This window comes from Pelecanus crispus, chromosome 12, assembly GCF_030463565.1.
Source record: "Pelecanus crispus isolate bPelCri1 chromosome 12, bPelCri1.pri, whole genome shotgun sequence".
Lineage (NCBI taxonomy): Eukaryota > Metazoa > Chordata > Aves > Pelecaniformes > Pelecanidae > Pelecanus > Pelecanus crispus.
In genome coordinates this window covers 8,302,113-8,317,511 of record NC_134654.1, presented here as the reverse complement: position 1 = coordinate 8,317,511, position 15,399 = coordinate 8,302,113, and the positions used below count along the sequence as shown (strand labels likewise).

General features: G+C 48.3%; 1 protein-coding gene across 1 annotated transcript; it reads left to right on the top strand.

Moving 5' to 3' along the window:
* The first annotated feature begins 5,126 nt into the window (after positions 1 to 5,126).
* On the top strand, positions 5,127 to 14,275 carry PRKRIP1 (PRKR interacting protein 1). Its single transcript, XM_075719960.1, has 6 exons — positions 5,127 to 5,246; positions 6,786 to 6,864; positions 8,297 to 8,397; positions 9,161 to 9,246; positions 11,107 to 11,174; positions 13,537 to 14,275. The coding sequence occupies exons 1-6, from the start codon at positions 5,127 to 5,129 to the stop codon at positions 13,650 to 13,652; spliced, it is 570 nt and encodes a 189-aa protein (XP_075576075.1). The 3' UTR covers positions 13,653 to 14,275.
* The last annotated feature ends 1,124 nt before the right edge of the window (positions 14,276 to 15,399 follow it).

The window sequence follows — 15,399 nt, the reverse complement described above, 5'->3', positions numbered from 1 at the left end:
CTCCCGGGAATGAAAACACTACATATCTTCAGCAGATGCTGTTGAAGGTGGGGTTTTTTGGGGGTTGTTGTTTTTTTTTTTTTTCTTAGAGAAATAGAAATGCCCAGGAAGAGCAAAAGGAATGGGGCTGCTGCCAGGTGGGTGAACAGCCAGCCGACACAGAGGGGCCAGGCCAGGCTGACGGCAGCGACAGGCAGGGTTGCCTTCGCTGAAGGCTGAAGTCCCTCCCCGGCAGATGTAAAACCCTGCCAGCAACAGTTGTAGCAGCACTGCTGCCGGGAAGGACCAGGCACTGCAGTGGTCACTGCTTCTTGGTGGCTTTCTGATAGACCAGTGCAGCCATGTGCATCTATAGCAGAAAAAGGAGGTCCACTGATAGAGGCGAGCCCTGGAAGAGAGCGTAGAGCAGAAACCCGCCTATGGCCAGGTATGCACTGTGTTATCGATGCTTTTCTTACAGGTCACTGAAGCCCTTAGGGTGGTTTTACAGGCCAGGCTGTTTACCGGGATTGTGTGCCTCATGTGGGGCAGGAGACCCTCTGAAAGGGCAGCTTTGCTTGCAGACAAAGTGCTTGCACATCCGTCTTGGTTTGCCTCACGCAGCTTGTCTTTCCCCATCACCAGGATTCCTGGCTGCTCGTGTGGCTGCCAGGCCTGGGTGACAGTGCTAGCAGGATCTGGGTGAGGCAGCTTTGATGTGTCTAGGTAGGTCTCCAAGTAGAGCAGACCCCACCATACCTACCCAGCTAGAAGTTGCCACTTGGTGCAAAGAGAGGTATGAGCCAAGCCACAACCTAGCTCAAAACCCCTTGAATTTGCCTGGAGTTTTGGGTTGGTTCAATTTTTTTTTTTTAGGTGCCTTCTTTCCTGAGCTAGCAAAGCATGTCCCCAGCACTGGAGTTGCTTGTCTCTCCCACTTCAAGAGGGCAGGGAAGGCATCTCCAAGGCTCCTTGCCTCGTCCTGTGATGTGAGAGCTGCCTTTCTGGCCCATGGGTGCACGAGACAAAGGCTGGTGGAGCTCATCCCTGCAGCAAATGCCACCTTCTCCCCAAATGCACGGCCCTTCAGAGGGCAGCGGGAGCAGTTTGCTCTGGCAGGGGCTATTTCTCCTTCCTCAGCACAGCTACAACCCAGCTCAGAGGAGCCCATGCAGCAGGGAGAGGCCAGATGCTCTTGGTTGATGGATTTAGCATGGATCTGCTTCCTTCACACATGGAGTGAATGGGGGGGGCATCCAGATGCAGCACAGACATCATCACTTGTGTTCTTCACTGAGGTCCCAACAGGCCAGGTGGTTGTGGATGGAAGCACTGCCTTACAGGCCTTTAAATGTTGGCTGATTTTTCACCTTCTGTGTCATGGGATAGGAGAAGGAGGGGGAAGCAATGATCTGCAAGCAAAAATGTTAATTTGTAAATAGGGAAGAGTCTGGAAGAGTTTACTGTTCTGTAGAATAAATTAATTTTATTTAAAAAAGAAAAAGGGACTTGTTAAACAAATGGAGAACTCGAGTTCCAGTTTTAAAATAAAATCACTTGTAAAAAGGACACCGCATGAGCTTGGGGCTTTGCTGGATTTGCTATATAAAAAAAAGAGAAGAGAGGGAGGATGCTGTCATGTTGCATGTATGTAGACCTCATTGCTATCTTGAGGCAGTTGGGGCTGGGCTTAGACTGCCTCTGCCTGAGGGAGCTGGGGATGGAGGAGAGGGGTATTTTTTTCACACTGTTGTGCAGAGGGAGACGGAGGATGGGTCCAGGCTGCACAGGGCAGGGTTTCCTCTCCTCCCAGTCTGTTATTTTCTTTGTCTGGTTTGTCACTGGTGCAAGTTGGAACACCTCCATCCCCGAACAGTACAGATAACAGTGACTTAGCAGCCCAGGGGAGTGAAAATGTACCTCCCTTGCCAAAGGCCTGTGCTAGCATCTCCTAGCGGCTGAGTCCCCTGTAGCGTGTCATTCCCCCTGCCATGCCTTCGTCTCTCCTGGGAGGCAGTGCCTCATGCTCTGCCATTGTATGTCTTTCTAGTATGCTCTCTTCTGCTGAGGATCCCCCAGGAAAACTGGTACGTCGTCCCAGACTGTACTGTCACAGCTAAGCGGCGTGACAGACACAGCTTCTAGACGCAGCTAACACATGGCTTTGAGGGGGGGGTGGAGGGAGCTGCTCAGCTCTGTAATCAGGCCATGGTTGTGTCATGATTCATTCACAAAAACATTCCCTCCCCAAAAGGCTCCAGAGCCTGTTCACTGGTCCTGGAGAGTTCATCCATCCAGAGCTGGGGAGGTGACAGCCCCTCCGTATGGACAACTGCAAGGCAGAGTGCCTGCGGGACAGCTGCTGCTCCTGCCTCACTGTAAGCCGTTCACACCTCAGCATATTAGCAAATTGACTAATTAAGACATTAGTCTTGCTGGAAAACATGCTTTCCTTTCACAGGATTCCTCGGAGGGCAGCGGCAGGATGCAACAGCTCTTTGCATCAAATGCAGAGACCTAGTAGCGAAACAAGAGGAAAGCAGCCTCATCGTGTGGGCTGGGCTGGACTGTGTGCCGGCGATGCCCTCTGCCCGGGGACGGAGCAGGACTAGTCTGCGGGGATGCTGGCGCTGAGCTGCACCCCGGCAGATACTATGAGGAGAGCAAAAATGTGAAGGGATTGTAGCAGCACAGCCTTCCACGGTTCATATGGGTGGCTGAGCTGTCCACCGCTGCTCCTGCCTGCCTGACACACAGGGTCTTTCTCAGCAAAGGTTCACAGTGCTTCCAGAAGGATCCCTTTATGAAACCACTTCCCTGTTCTAATGCAAATCCCCTGCCCCAATAAGCCCAGCTCTGCCCGGATCCTAGCCCAGCACTTTCATTTCATGGGCTTTGTATTTGTTAATGGCATGATGAAATACTTCCTAGTTTTGTATGACCCAAGTAATAGCCTTGTCCCCCCTCCCCAGATAGATATATTTTAAAAGTAATACGTGCATAATACATCAAGAGTCCGCACCAATTCCCTAGACATGTAGTTTGAGAGTGAGACGCGCCTGGGTCTCCTTCCCCATGCTGTTTGTGTGGGCTCTGTTGGCCGACGGGCAACTGCCTGTTGTTTCCCAGGGCTGTAAGATGTCGCTGGCATAAGCCATGCTTCGGGCAAGGGAATCAAGCTGCTCCCCACAGCCCTTGGGCTGTTGCAATGTCTGCAGGCACGGCTGCCATTCTGCCTTCCTCCTGTGGGGACTGGCATGAGAGAGCTGAGACGTGACAGCTCATCACTCACACCCCTGCTTTTGGAAGCTGTGTTTTGGAGAGGGGGCCATGACAGCAAGGAGGAAGAAACAGGGTGACACCTTACGGGCTAGTGAGCTAAACTGGCCTCTGTTGTGCTCAGGACTCAGCAGAGCGTAGGGAAGAGGAAACTCAATCGATCTGCAGCAACTGCTTCTAAAACCCGTTCTGCAGCAACTGAGAGGGGACGGGGGCATGTACCTGCCCAGCCTCTGCAAATGGAGTGGGTGTCTCCCTGGTAGGGGCTGAGTATGGGCTGGCACCAGCTGGTTTTTGTCCTGGTGGGATGAAGAGGACCCAGGGCTGGAAGAGCAGTGGGTGCAGGAGCTCGCGAGCTGGGAGACAGCATGGAGGAAGCTGTTTGCATTGCTCCAGCCAGGGCTGCAACTGCAAGGATGGCTTCCAGGGCCAGCATGGCCAGCTGGGAACTCAGCCAACCCTATATTCACACCATTCTTTTACAAATCAGGGTGGTAAGACAAACACAAGGCATAAACTAGTGCGATTTCCATAGCAACCTCAGTAGAGGTTGAAGAGTCTTTTGTAAACATAGGGCTGAACCTGAGGATCAGCTCCGATTTTCTACATGGAAGGGGGAAGAGCATCGGGGCTTACTATTTTCAGGTCATGCAAACGACCCATAAATCTCAGAAGAAGCCATTCCCAACCTCTCTGTTCCCCTTTCTGTCACCCTCTCCACATGCACGGCACGAAGCTGTCTGAAACCTGGAACCCAGCTTCACCACTCCAGCTTATCTCCATAAACTACACAAAGGCTTATGCCCCTCTTCCATTGCAGCTGACCTTTACTAGCTAATTCTCTGACGCACGCACAGCCCGAGCACATGCCATGCCATTTCTGTAGGGCCACGGCGGCTTGACAAGAAATTTGGCTTGCAAAGGAAGCCTGTATCGCAGCCAGCTCCAGCTCCTCTTCCCTGCTCACGGCTTCTTCTGGCCCCATCAAACAAGCGTGGATCTGGGCATACAAGCCCTCAGCCGGTCCAGGCACTGTTCCTGCAAAGCCCAGGAGTGAATATTCTACGATTCTATGAATACAAACGCAGATGGCGCGGCGTGTCCCCCCGTTACCTGCCCACCTCTCCCAGCGCCCGGCGAGGCTGTGCCGCGGGGCATCGTGCTGCCGTTCATCACTGTCAGCGGACAAAGCCTGCGGGCAGCGCAGGCAGCGCCGGTTAATTACCAAAGTGACACGAACAGATGGTGCAGGCAGCCTGCCGGGGAGGCACTAGGAAGTCCCGTATCACTTACACCGTCACGGGGAAGGGATTTGGCAGGGCTGAGGGTGTCAGTGCGAAATGCACTGAATTTTCACCCTCCCCGGGGCTCTGCTGTCAGGGCTGAGCCCAGAGCCCAGCCAGAGCGCGGCAGATGCTGGAGCCGCCTCGCTAACGGGCCCCACGGGGGACGGCCTGCCCTCACTGCCGCCCAGAGAACGCGCTCGGGGGCACGGGGGAAATCGGAGCTGCGGCAAAGGCGGCTTTCAGGGGAAGCGGGCCCCACAGCTGCGGCTGGGACGCGGGAGAAGCAGGGCAGGGGCCGACGCCAGCCCCCAGCAAGGCCGCGCCGGGGCCCGGAGCCACCCTCGGCCGCCGGGGCACGCGGCTGGCGGGCGCCGCTGCCCGCTTTCCCCTGACGGCCCTCGGCCGCGCCCCGGGGGCCTGGCGGGCCGCGGCGCCCGCTTCCCCGCCTCGGGGGGTCCCGCTTGCACCGCGCGCCGGCCGCGAGCCCCCGCCATGACAGGCGGCGGCGGCCCCGGCCCCGCAGGCCGGGCGCGTCGCGCGGCGTGACGTCACGGCGGGGCGGGGCGCGGAGGCGGCTGGAGCATGGCGGCGCCCTCGGCCCCGCGGCCGCCCCGGCCCCGCAAGGAGCCGCAGCCGCTCGTCATCCCGCGCAGCGCCGCCGAGGAGCAGCGCCTCCGCCTCGAGCGGCTCATGAGGAACCCGGTGAGGGCACCCGCCGGGCCCCTGCCCCTGCCCGGGGCCGTCAGGGGAGGGGGAGACCGGTACCCCCGCCCCCGCCGGGGCCCGTGAGGGGAGAGGGACCGACAGCCCCTCCCTCCGGTTCTGTGAGGGAGGACGGACCCCCCCGCTTCCTCCTCCCCGGGGCCGTGAGGGGAGAGGGACCGACAGCCCCTCCCTCCGGTTCTGTGAGGGAGGACGGACCCCCCCGCTTCCTCCTCCCCGGGGCCGTGAGGGGAGAGGGACCGACAGCCCCTCCCTCCGGTTCTGTGAGGGAGGACGGACCCCCCCGCTTCCTCCTCCCCGGGGCCGTGAGGGGAGAGGGACCGACAGCCCCTCCCTCCGGTTCTGTGAGGGAGGACGGACCCCCCCCGCTTCCTCCTCCCCGGGGCCGTGAGGGGAGAGGGACCGACAGCCCCTCCCTCCGGTTCTGTGAGGGAGGACGGACCCCCCCCGCTTCCTCCTCCCCGGGGCCGTGAGGGGAGAGGGACCGACGCCCCCTCACCACCACCACCACCACCCCCCCCCGGGGTCTGTGAGGAGAGAGGGGCCGACCCCCCCTTCCTCCTGCCCGGTTCCATGAGGGGAGACGGACCGGCACCCCGCCCCCTCCTCCTCCCCGGGGCCGTGAGGGGGGAGAGACCGAACCCCACCAACCCTGGGCTCTGTGAGGGGAGGGGGACCGACCTCCACGCCGCTGCTCCCCGGCGCCGTGAGGGGAGAGGGACCGACAGCAGCACCGCCTCCTCCCCTCCCCGCTCTGCGAGGGGAGACAGGCCGACCCCCCCACACACCCCCTGGGCTGCCCTGAGGGGAGAGGGATCCTTCTCCGGGGTGCCGTGAGGGGAGAAACCCATCTCTGGGGGCGCAGGGGGGACCGGTCCCTCAGCGCTCTGCCAGCTGGTCTTTCCTCTGCCCGCTGTTTTTAACTGAGGGGAGGCGGGGGCGAGCATGACCCTGGTTCCTCTAACTGGGTGTTTTGATCCTTGTCCTGAGGAGGAGGCGTTTGCCAGGTGGAGGCTCTCACCCTCCCTCTGTGCGTATGCGCTGGAGGAGGCTGAGACTTCCCAGCGCCGTATTCTTCCTCTGACCTTGCACCATGTCTTCTCCCTTCCCCGCTCTTCCCTGTACTCCCTAGATCTGGCATGGAAGGTGCACAAATGCCTTTCATCTCTTCCCAGACTACTGGTAGTGGGAGTATTCTCGGTTTCTGCGAGTGCTTGGAGGTGCTGACTTGCTTCCTTCTAGTTTCCATACTGAAAAGAAGCACAGACACTCCTAATCCTCCTGGGGTTTGTTGACCTGCAGGCCTGAACGTGAGGGAAAGCGGATACCTTCTGGTTCTCATTTTTTGCTTGCTCCTCATCCCTATGCATGAAGAAATTACTACAGCTGTGCTCCTTCTGAGATCTGTCAGCTGATGGAAGAGGCTGTTGTCAGACGTATACCACCTCTCAACAATGTGTTAAAATTGCAGACTTTGCTCCTAGAAGATACTGATGACTGGTTGGTTTGTTCTTGCAGGAAAAGACTGTACCGATTCCTGAAAAACTGAATGAATGGGCACCACGACCTCCCCCGGAGTTTGTTAGAGATGTGATGGGTAAAGAATCTATTCTTCAGATAACTGTAGGGTCAGCTACGTTAAATTTAGAAAAGTGTTTAACAAAAAAAGGCTGGAGACAGTTTTCTGTTGTTGCTCATTTTGCTGGAGAAAAGAGGTATGAAATGTGCTTCAAGAATTGCTTTTCCAAGTTCTATTTGGTTCTTGGGTTCCACTTTTCTGCTTGTTGTCAAAATGCAAAGTGAACAATGCCTGTGGCACACCAGCACATGGACTGCGTGCAGTGAAATAAGCTGCTGCTCTGGTGATGACAGGTAAATCATGATAAGTAAATCTGTCCTTTCTATGGATCTGAGAGTGCTCTGGAAACATAATTATGAAGTCCCTTTTGACTGCTTTGAGTCTGAATCTCAGGCAGTGAGATGCAGACGCGTGCAACGGATATGATTGTATGTGGTCAGGTAGGGAGCTGGCACCTGTGCAAGGAACCCAACCCAAGTATTCTGCTTACACTTTACTTTTGCCTGCACAGATTAAGTGTACTAGTTGTGGTATAAATTTCATCTACATGTAGAAGTGTCTTTCTTTGGGACCTTCATCCTTATTAATGATCCTTTCTAGAGGCTGACTTGTTCTTATTTTCAGAATAATTGATCTTGGACTAAAGCTTTTATACACTTCTGAATAAACTGTTCTGCCTATTGTAATTCCCTCATTTTCAAATAGCTTTGCTGTGTGCTTGAGTTGAACTGTCTTGTTTTTCTGGGAGCACCTGATGTGCTGGGATTCTGTTAGTATCAAGAGCACCCCTACTGCAGTCCCAGCTGCCCTGTTTTAATTACTAGGTGTCTTCTTTTAGGCATGTATTTGTGCTTTGCATTGAGAAATGTCTCAGGAGACAGAGGATGAGAATGGAGTGTGATGTTGAAAGCTCCCGTGAGACTTCAACACGCAGACTGATGCCAGGAAGAGAGAACTATAGGGATTTCATTTATGAAGAAATGGTCAAAAACTGTCAGTGGTGTCCATCTTGCATAGGAAAGTATAATATGATGGGGTTTATCACCTTTCTATTGACCTTTATTTTTTTGTATGAGATGCTGAAAACTAGAGAGAAGCAGCCTCAGTAGGATGTTTTAGCTCACCTCTGCCTAGAAGAGAATGGGGTGTGCATTTGATCTCTTGTTCTTTTACTGCCTCAATGTCCAGCTAAGATTGGATTCTCTCTAGGGGAGTAATTGACCAGTAGAAACTGCAGTAACCCAAAAGTGTATGGTTTTGCAGCTCGCTTTGGCTTTTGATTGTGAGTGATTTGAGCTTATATAAAATGGTGACACACTCTCTGTGTTGTTAGTAGATTTTAATCTTACAGTGCATTTTCATTTGTCCTGTCCCTCAGCATCTAGCTGTAGTCATTTGTGAGCATCTAGTGTATATTATTTTCTAGCAAACTAACTCTTCTTTATTGTAGGTTCCAGTGCTGGAGCTGGGAGTGGGGAGTTTCATGTGTACCGGCATCTTCGTCGGCGAGAGTACCAAAGGCAAGATTTCATGGATGCCATGGCTGAGAAGGTCAGCGGGACTCTTTTTATAATTTGCCACCCTCCGACTATTTGGTGTACATTGCAAATTTTTTTTTCTTTTAAAGTCCTGCACAAATAATTCAGTTCCAAACCACCCCTTATCAGAGGAAAAATGTAGGAATGTGATACGTGGCATCTTTGTCAGTATTGACACAGTTGGTGCTTTATGTCAGCCATGCTCCATCTTCTCTGTTCATTGGGGGTCCTAGCACACAGTGAGACTGTACGTGAATGTTTGTGTTCTCAGATTGGATTAAAAATACTTTAAAAACTGGAAATCCCTAATACCAGTGTCTTGCACAGACAGAATCAAAGCAAGTGCCTGTGCACAGACTGGATCTCTTTCTTTTAAGTCTTGGTCGAGTAGAGTAACACCTTTCAGAAAGCATTATTGTTATGCTCTCTCTTGCCCAAGATGAGTCCTGTGATCCCTATGTTAATGTTTGTGTCTCAAATTATTCTCTTGTTTTTACTGAAGCATTCTTTAGGGCAGAAGCCCAGCCTCCCTCATCTGTTTCAGTGAGGATTCCTCCCTCTAAAGGCGTCAGTGATTGGCTCAGGCTGCAGGTTAAAAATGCTGTCTGTACAGAAGTCATCCCTAGGAATATGGCGTTTGTATAAAGAAGCAGCCAGACAAAACTGTCAAAGCTCCCTTCTGTATTTTGCTAAAAGACTTCTCCCTGAAAGGACTTGACTTTTAAAAGTATTTTAACTTAGATTGTGACCAAAGTATGACATGTGATCAATTACAGCAAAGACTAGATGAGGAATTCCAGAAGAAACTGGAGAGGAATAAGATGATTGCAGAAGAACAAACAGCAAAACGCAGAAGGAAGCGGTAAGGGCAGATTGTTCCCAGGAGGCTTGACATGGAAACCCTCATGCCCCGTGCCTCATCTGTAGCTGCATGCTTTGGATAAATGCTTTCATTCTGTGTCTACATCTATCAGCTGAGAAGTCTGGCTGTGGAAGTTAATTTTGTTAATGTCATTGTTTGATTTCTAAAGGTAGCTGTAAATTTGACAGGCTTTGCTGGCATGGTTTATTTTCTGTGCCATCGCTAGCAGATAACTTTTGAATGGTTGAGCAGCTTTTGCTGACATGGTGGTGGTGACTGCAGCATTGTTACATTGCATATTTGTTATAACAATGTCAGGAAAGGTTTATATGTACATCTGGCTTAAATAAATATCTGAAACAGCTGACACCAAGCAGCTTAAGTGCAAAAATGGGTGCTGCTTAATGGGTACGCTTATGGATTTAGACTAGCAGAGCATGGTGGAGCCTGATGCTGTCCTCCATATGCTGCCAGTGTGACTAGTCCAGTTCAGTCTGTCAATACTTGAAAAGGCCACTGATGTGTGCAGTATTGTTAAAATCAGTAGCCACTTCTACCTACCTCATTGAAATGTCTGGCAGGTCAAGTCTAGTAAGTCAGATGGAAAAATTAAAAAATATTAAATCTATCCTTCTCTTAAGTTTTAAACAAAGTGAAACAGTTACAAGATTGATGCTGTCAAGAAATAGTCTGAGCACTGTAATGCAGTGGTACAGGAATTTAAATTCCACAGTCTGTCTGTGTCCACCATACCTTTCAGAAATAGCAGGGTATCATGGCTCAGCTCTTTCAGAGGGTCTGACCCTGAGCAGCCTCTCTCTTGCTTCTTTGAGGGGTTTACATCTTGTAGCTGAGAGTTGCTGCTGAAAGGCCTGTGCAAAGTGACTCACTGGCGTATTAGCACAAAAGTGCACAACACGAGCACTGTTGCCATCTTACTTTAATTTAGTGTGGTCCAACAGATGGCCAGCAAGTCAGATCTGGCCTGCTGCCTTCTTCCCGGCTGAGATGGAGAACAACTGTTCAAACAGCAAATGCTGCCTAAACACTCCAACACCTCCTTGTCCCCTTTCCTCTATACAGTAGTCTAATGGTGTAGGTCCCAAGCGGCTTTGCCCTGTAGGAGCCCCTCTAACTTCTCTCACCACCCTTTCTCTTCTGTCCTGACCTAACAGGTACAGTACTTGGCTCTCTGTTTCAACAGAATTCATTTATGGTGTTGAGAGAGGAACATGAATCCCTGATTGCTCTGCCCTGTCTCTGCCATTAGACTGCCTGGTTACCTTTGCTAGGCAAACAGAACTAGGTCGTATGAACTGAAATTCCCTCTTACCTCTAATGTTAGTCCTAGGGCCCAACATATTGATGAAGTACAGCCAAAGATGAAGATCAAAGCATGCTGCCGTTGGGGTTTTTTTTTTTTTTTTCAATTAAAGTATATATTGCTCAGGATGACTTAATTTTTTTTCCAGTGTTCAGTTCCAGCAGTCTGGATTTTGACACCATTTTCTCTTTTTGTTTATTAGGCTAGGTAGCTAAAATGGAGGGGCAGTTTAATTTTACTTCTTTATGTGTTCTTGGAGATTCTTGCATATCACATAGTTTTGGTTGCAGTGGCATCATGGAAGACTTTAAAAAAAAAAATCCATTAGACTAAAAACAACATAGAAAAATTTCTGTTGATTCTATGTCTAAGATTGCTCTCGCTGAATTTTCATTTGAGGCCAAATTCAAATTGAACTTCTCTTCTGCAGTCTGTTTTTCCAGGGTGTCTGTAATATGTCCTTTATCAGTGTATGAATGTGCAGAAGCATTACAATGTTGGATTTGCATAAGAGTCTTTTCTTCTTTGCTTTATAGCCAGAAGTTAAAAGAGAAGAAACTGCAAGCTAAGAAAAATAAACTTGAACAAAAGAAGCAGGAAAAAGGTCAGTGAAATTTAGTTTTCTTTTCTCAAGACTTAGTTCTGTTCCCTAATTGAAGCCTAGAAGGGTTTGTTCCATCCCCTGCCCCAAGCATTCTCAATATATGGATTGGAAGACTGAGCCTTAAGCTTGTTAGTTCAACTAATGTTTCAAAAGTCCTCTTTCAAAGTCATGTATGTTGAGATTTAATCTTACAAATAACTTGGCTGTTTGTGAATATTTTCCCTTTATTAGGGGAAATTTTAGACAGCAAACATTGGAATCTGAGTTTGTTGATTGTGGATGTTCTGCCCCAGCTATTCTGACAAACTGCACATTTGGAACATCTTCTGCTAAAAAAGGCAATATTGTTAAAGGCTGGGGTTTTTTAAGTATATTTTGAATGATTATGGGAAAACAGGTGGGAAAAATGTACAGCTTGGACAGCAAGAAACTGAGTTACGATTTTGTGTGTAAGAAACTGATCCACCTTGGTGCCATCTGTTCCACACGACTTTTATTTTGCATAGAAATAAATGTGGAAAACCTGACTGCCTCCGTTCTCCCGCTGTCTTGAAAATTAATGTTCAGCAATGTCAGTGTAACTCTTTGCTCAAACTTTTGAATACTCGTTGCTTCCTTTCAGTGAGTGTATTTTAGCTTACTCTTTGAAAGAGTTGTCCTTTGTGGTTTAGCACACTAACTCTGCAGTGATTCTTAGTCTTAAAGTTACAACAGTTCCTGATAATTCTGTTAGAACAGTGACTTGTCTGACAGTGCTACCTGATTTGCCTTTCAAAATTGGATCTGTTTCAGCTGAGCCATTGCCAGCCTCCTATATAAGCATGGGAGGACGAATTAATCGTTAGGTTGATTTTACTTGTCACAGCAAGTGAATGTAGCAGAGTGGGGTTTTTTGGTGTTTTGTTTTGGTTCTGGTTTTTTTTATGAATTGTGACTGGGAAGAGAATTTAAGTATGAGTCAACATACTTTTGTTCACTTTGAGTAAACAAAACAGAATACTCATTCCTTTAGGGAGTGGCTGGGAGAGAGGGGAGCTGGATCAGGGACTGGCACTGTGCTATGGGACTGCCATATAACCAGTTGTTGGGCTGGAATGTTTTTATTCACCATGAATAAGTCATCTTCTGGAAGCCAGAATCCAAACTCCCCTGTCTTTAGGATAGTTCTTAGCTTCTTACAGGTTGTGGTTCTCTACTTAAAAAAAAAAAAACAACCCCAACAAAACAGTGGAGATAGAAGCCACTGATAGCCATCTTTAGTCTACCGAGAACAGGCTCTTTTTTGTCTTTTTCTAGTTTTGTGTGCCTTGAGTTGAGATCTGAGAGTTTTTCCAAATTAATTGAAATGTATTTGTTGGATGTGGCAGGCAAGCATTTATCTTTCTTTTTGAATGAATAAATAAAACCTCTGCGTTGCCATCTTTCACCTTTGTTGTAGTAAAAACATTAAGAATAAAGGTTGGTGCTAAATAAGGTTAGCTGTTAAAATTGCATTATTGTACAGACCCCTAATAAAAAATGAAAGTACAGAACTTCACCACGCGGTGGCATCAGACCACTAATCCTAAATCCTGCGTGTAACTGATCAGAGTATGAGCCAAGTGTCACTTGGCCTGAGAAAGAGTAAAGGTACAAGAGCTACCGGGAGCAGAAGAATAGCTTTTAGATTCAGGTCCCACTTTATGCTGTGCCTAATTTTCATTATCTGTTATTTAATTCTAGTAGGTGTTTTCTGCTCTTTTAGCAGGCTTCAGGAGTTTTCTGTGACCCTCGTTAATCTTACACATATCTTAACGAGTTCCTGTACTTACAGTATACCTAACAGTCTGTAAAAGTTCATGGTACCTTGTGGAGTTTCTGTAAACTTGGATAGGTGTAGAAATATACTGAATCTTGCCTGTGGCTTCCCAGTGCCTGCATTCTTTAGCAGTACTCTGTAATACCTGAAAGGTCCTGCCGACACGTGGAGGTGAGATTGGGAATGAGATGATCTATCACTTTAGCGTTTGACTGCCTCTGTTTGAAATAATGTTCAATAGGAGGTGGAGTTATTTAATGATGGACTTGGCACAGTGGTAACATTGGAGGTAAGGGAATATTTCTACAAGGGAGAATTTGATTTTCTGAGCTCTACATCGCTCAGTAGAATTAATATAACCTGATACATGTTTCCTTAGTATCTGGGACTACTTTGTTGTGAGATATTTAACAAGGAAGACACATGGGAATATGTTATCCATCCATACTAATTAGCGTGACCTAATAGACGTTTGCTTAGCACCTGAGACTATTTTGTTGTGAAATACTTAACAAGGAAGACACATGAGAATATGTTACCAATTCATACTGTTTGTATTTTTAGAACCTGGTCAATCTCAAGAGCAAGTCAGCAGCGAGGATGAAGAAGAGGATAGCAAGGAGGAGGAAGAGAAGGAAGACGATGCTGAAGAGCCAAGTTTTGTGATGGGAAGAGGATGAGGCCTTTCAGGGACAGCTGGAAACACTGTTCATTGCTTTATATTCAGGAGCATGAAAGTCCTTCATCTCAGCCAAGCAGAACCCATTGGCTTACGTTACATCTGCTTAACGGTGAATGACCTTCACGTCACAGGCCCAAGAGATATTGATAGAGAAATGCCAAATAAGATTTTTTTCTTAATTGCTTGTATAACTGCTGTGCAGTCTGCTCTAAGTTTGCTCTAAAGAGTCAGCCATAAGTCTCTGTGACCCTAGAGTTCTTTCTAACATGGCCCAGAGTTTTTTTCCTGTCTGAAAGCTAAAACATATCCATTACCATTTAAGGAAAATATTACTGTGAGGGCTATGTATTCTACTTATGTCGAAGCTGGTAGCAGTGGGATACATGAATCTAAGGGAAGAGTTTAACCTAAAGTAGAAAAATGGTCTGTAGCCAGACTCTCCTGCACTGTGAGTGTTCTGAATTTGGGGTTTTGTATGGGGTCATCTCTAACCCAAAGAAATCAGTTTATGTCGCTAGTCAAGTTCTATAGATTTTTAAGCAGGGTCCCTTTTTTATTGCTAAAACTTACCCTATTACTTTTCTTCCATGTTTTTTAAATTAATAAAGGGGATGTGTTGGATTGTTTTGTCTTCTTTTTTTTTGAAGAGGATTTCAGTAAAATAAAGAGATGCTTGCAGTGCTGCAGGAGGGGACAAAAAGACCAAGTGATGCGCTGCACATGAAAATACAGAAAAAGGTGTTAGCTGCATTTCATTTACTTTTTGCTTTTGGATTGGAACGGTATCCTTTCCAAAAGATTATGTCTGTAAAGCCTCCAAATCCTGTGGCAGAAAGGCTTGGAACGGAATGGTTTTGCTTGTGTTCAGCTTCATGTAATGACACTTGCCTTTCAGACACACTCATCCCAGGACCTCAGCATCCAGAATGTGGTGCTACTTCTTCTCAAGCCTTTGTTAATGCCAAATTATTTAAAGCAAAAACAATAAAAAGGAGAATCTCTTTTTAGGTTTAGCCTTTGTTGCGCAGTGCTTCCGGAAATCCTGCATTTTGCCTGAGCTGGCTTTATGTGATGGCTTTTCAGTGGTATTACCGCAGTGGCAGGGAAGCAGATGTGATCAAGCGCAAGTGACATTTGTGTTTAGTTCCCCTGTACATACCCAAAGACTTTAGAGCTGGATAACTTCTGAGCTGCAAGGTCCTTATCCCCACCACCCCTCAGGTCAGAGATCTGCATGGAATTGTTTTCTGCTTAATCTCCATAGAGGCGAGTGCTTCAGAGTAAATTGTGACAGTGTTTCATTCGCTAGCGCTTAAGATGGAGAATGGCTGTTCTGCAGTTGTTGGCATTTTCCCTGTGGAGAGATGACTTATGAGGATTGCTTCACTTGAATCCCACTTAGGGCAGGTAAACCCTGTTACGTCTGTGTCGTAGGATGAGCCATAAAAATGTTGTGATGTTTCTCAGCTTTCATGGATAGAGAAGAAGTGAGAGTCTCACAAATAAACAAAGACTGTTCTGCCTCTGAGCTTGTCAGGCTTTTGAGCTGAGTAAATAAGTGCTGTTTTGCATTAAGTAGAGTTGCTGCATGAGGACACACTTCTCTCAGTCGCGAGGAAGATGGACTTGAGTTTGTCTTGGTGAACTAAACTAATTCAGGTTGTGTGGCCTCATCCTGCCTCCCTAGGGCGCCGTCATTGCCCATGCTGAATTATTCATACACTATGTTTTCTAGGAATGCTAAG

Excerpts from the sequence above, each read along its gene's own strand:
- PRKRIP1 (XM_075719960.1), top strand. The coding sequence starts at position 5,127 with ATGGCGGCGCCCTCGGCCCCGCGGCCGCCCCGGCCCCGCAAGGAGCCG. Across the intron at positions 5,247-6,785 it reads AGCGGCTCATGAGGAACCCG|GAAAAGACTGTACCGATTCC; the intron begins GTGAGGGCACCC and ends TTGTTCTTGCAG. Across the intron at positions 8,398-9,160 it reads TGGATGCCATGGCTGAGAAG|CAAAGACTAGATGAGGAATT; the intron begins GTCAGCGGGACT and ends GATCAATTACAG.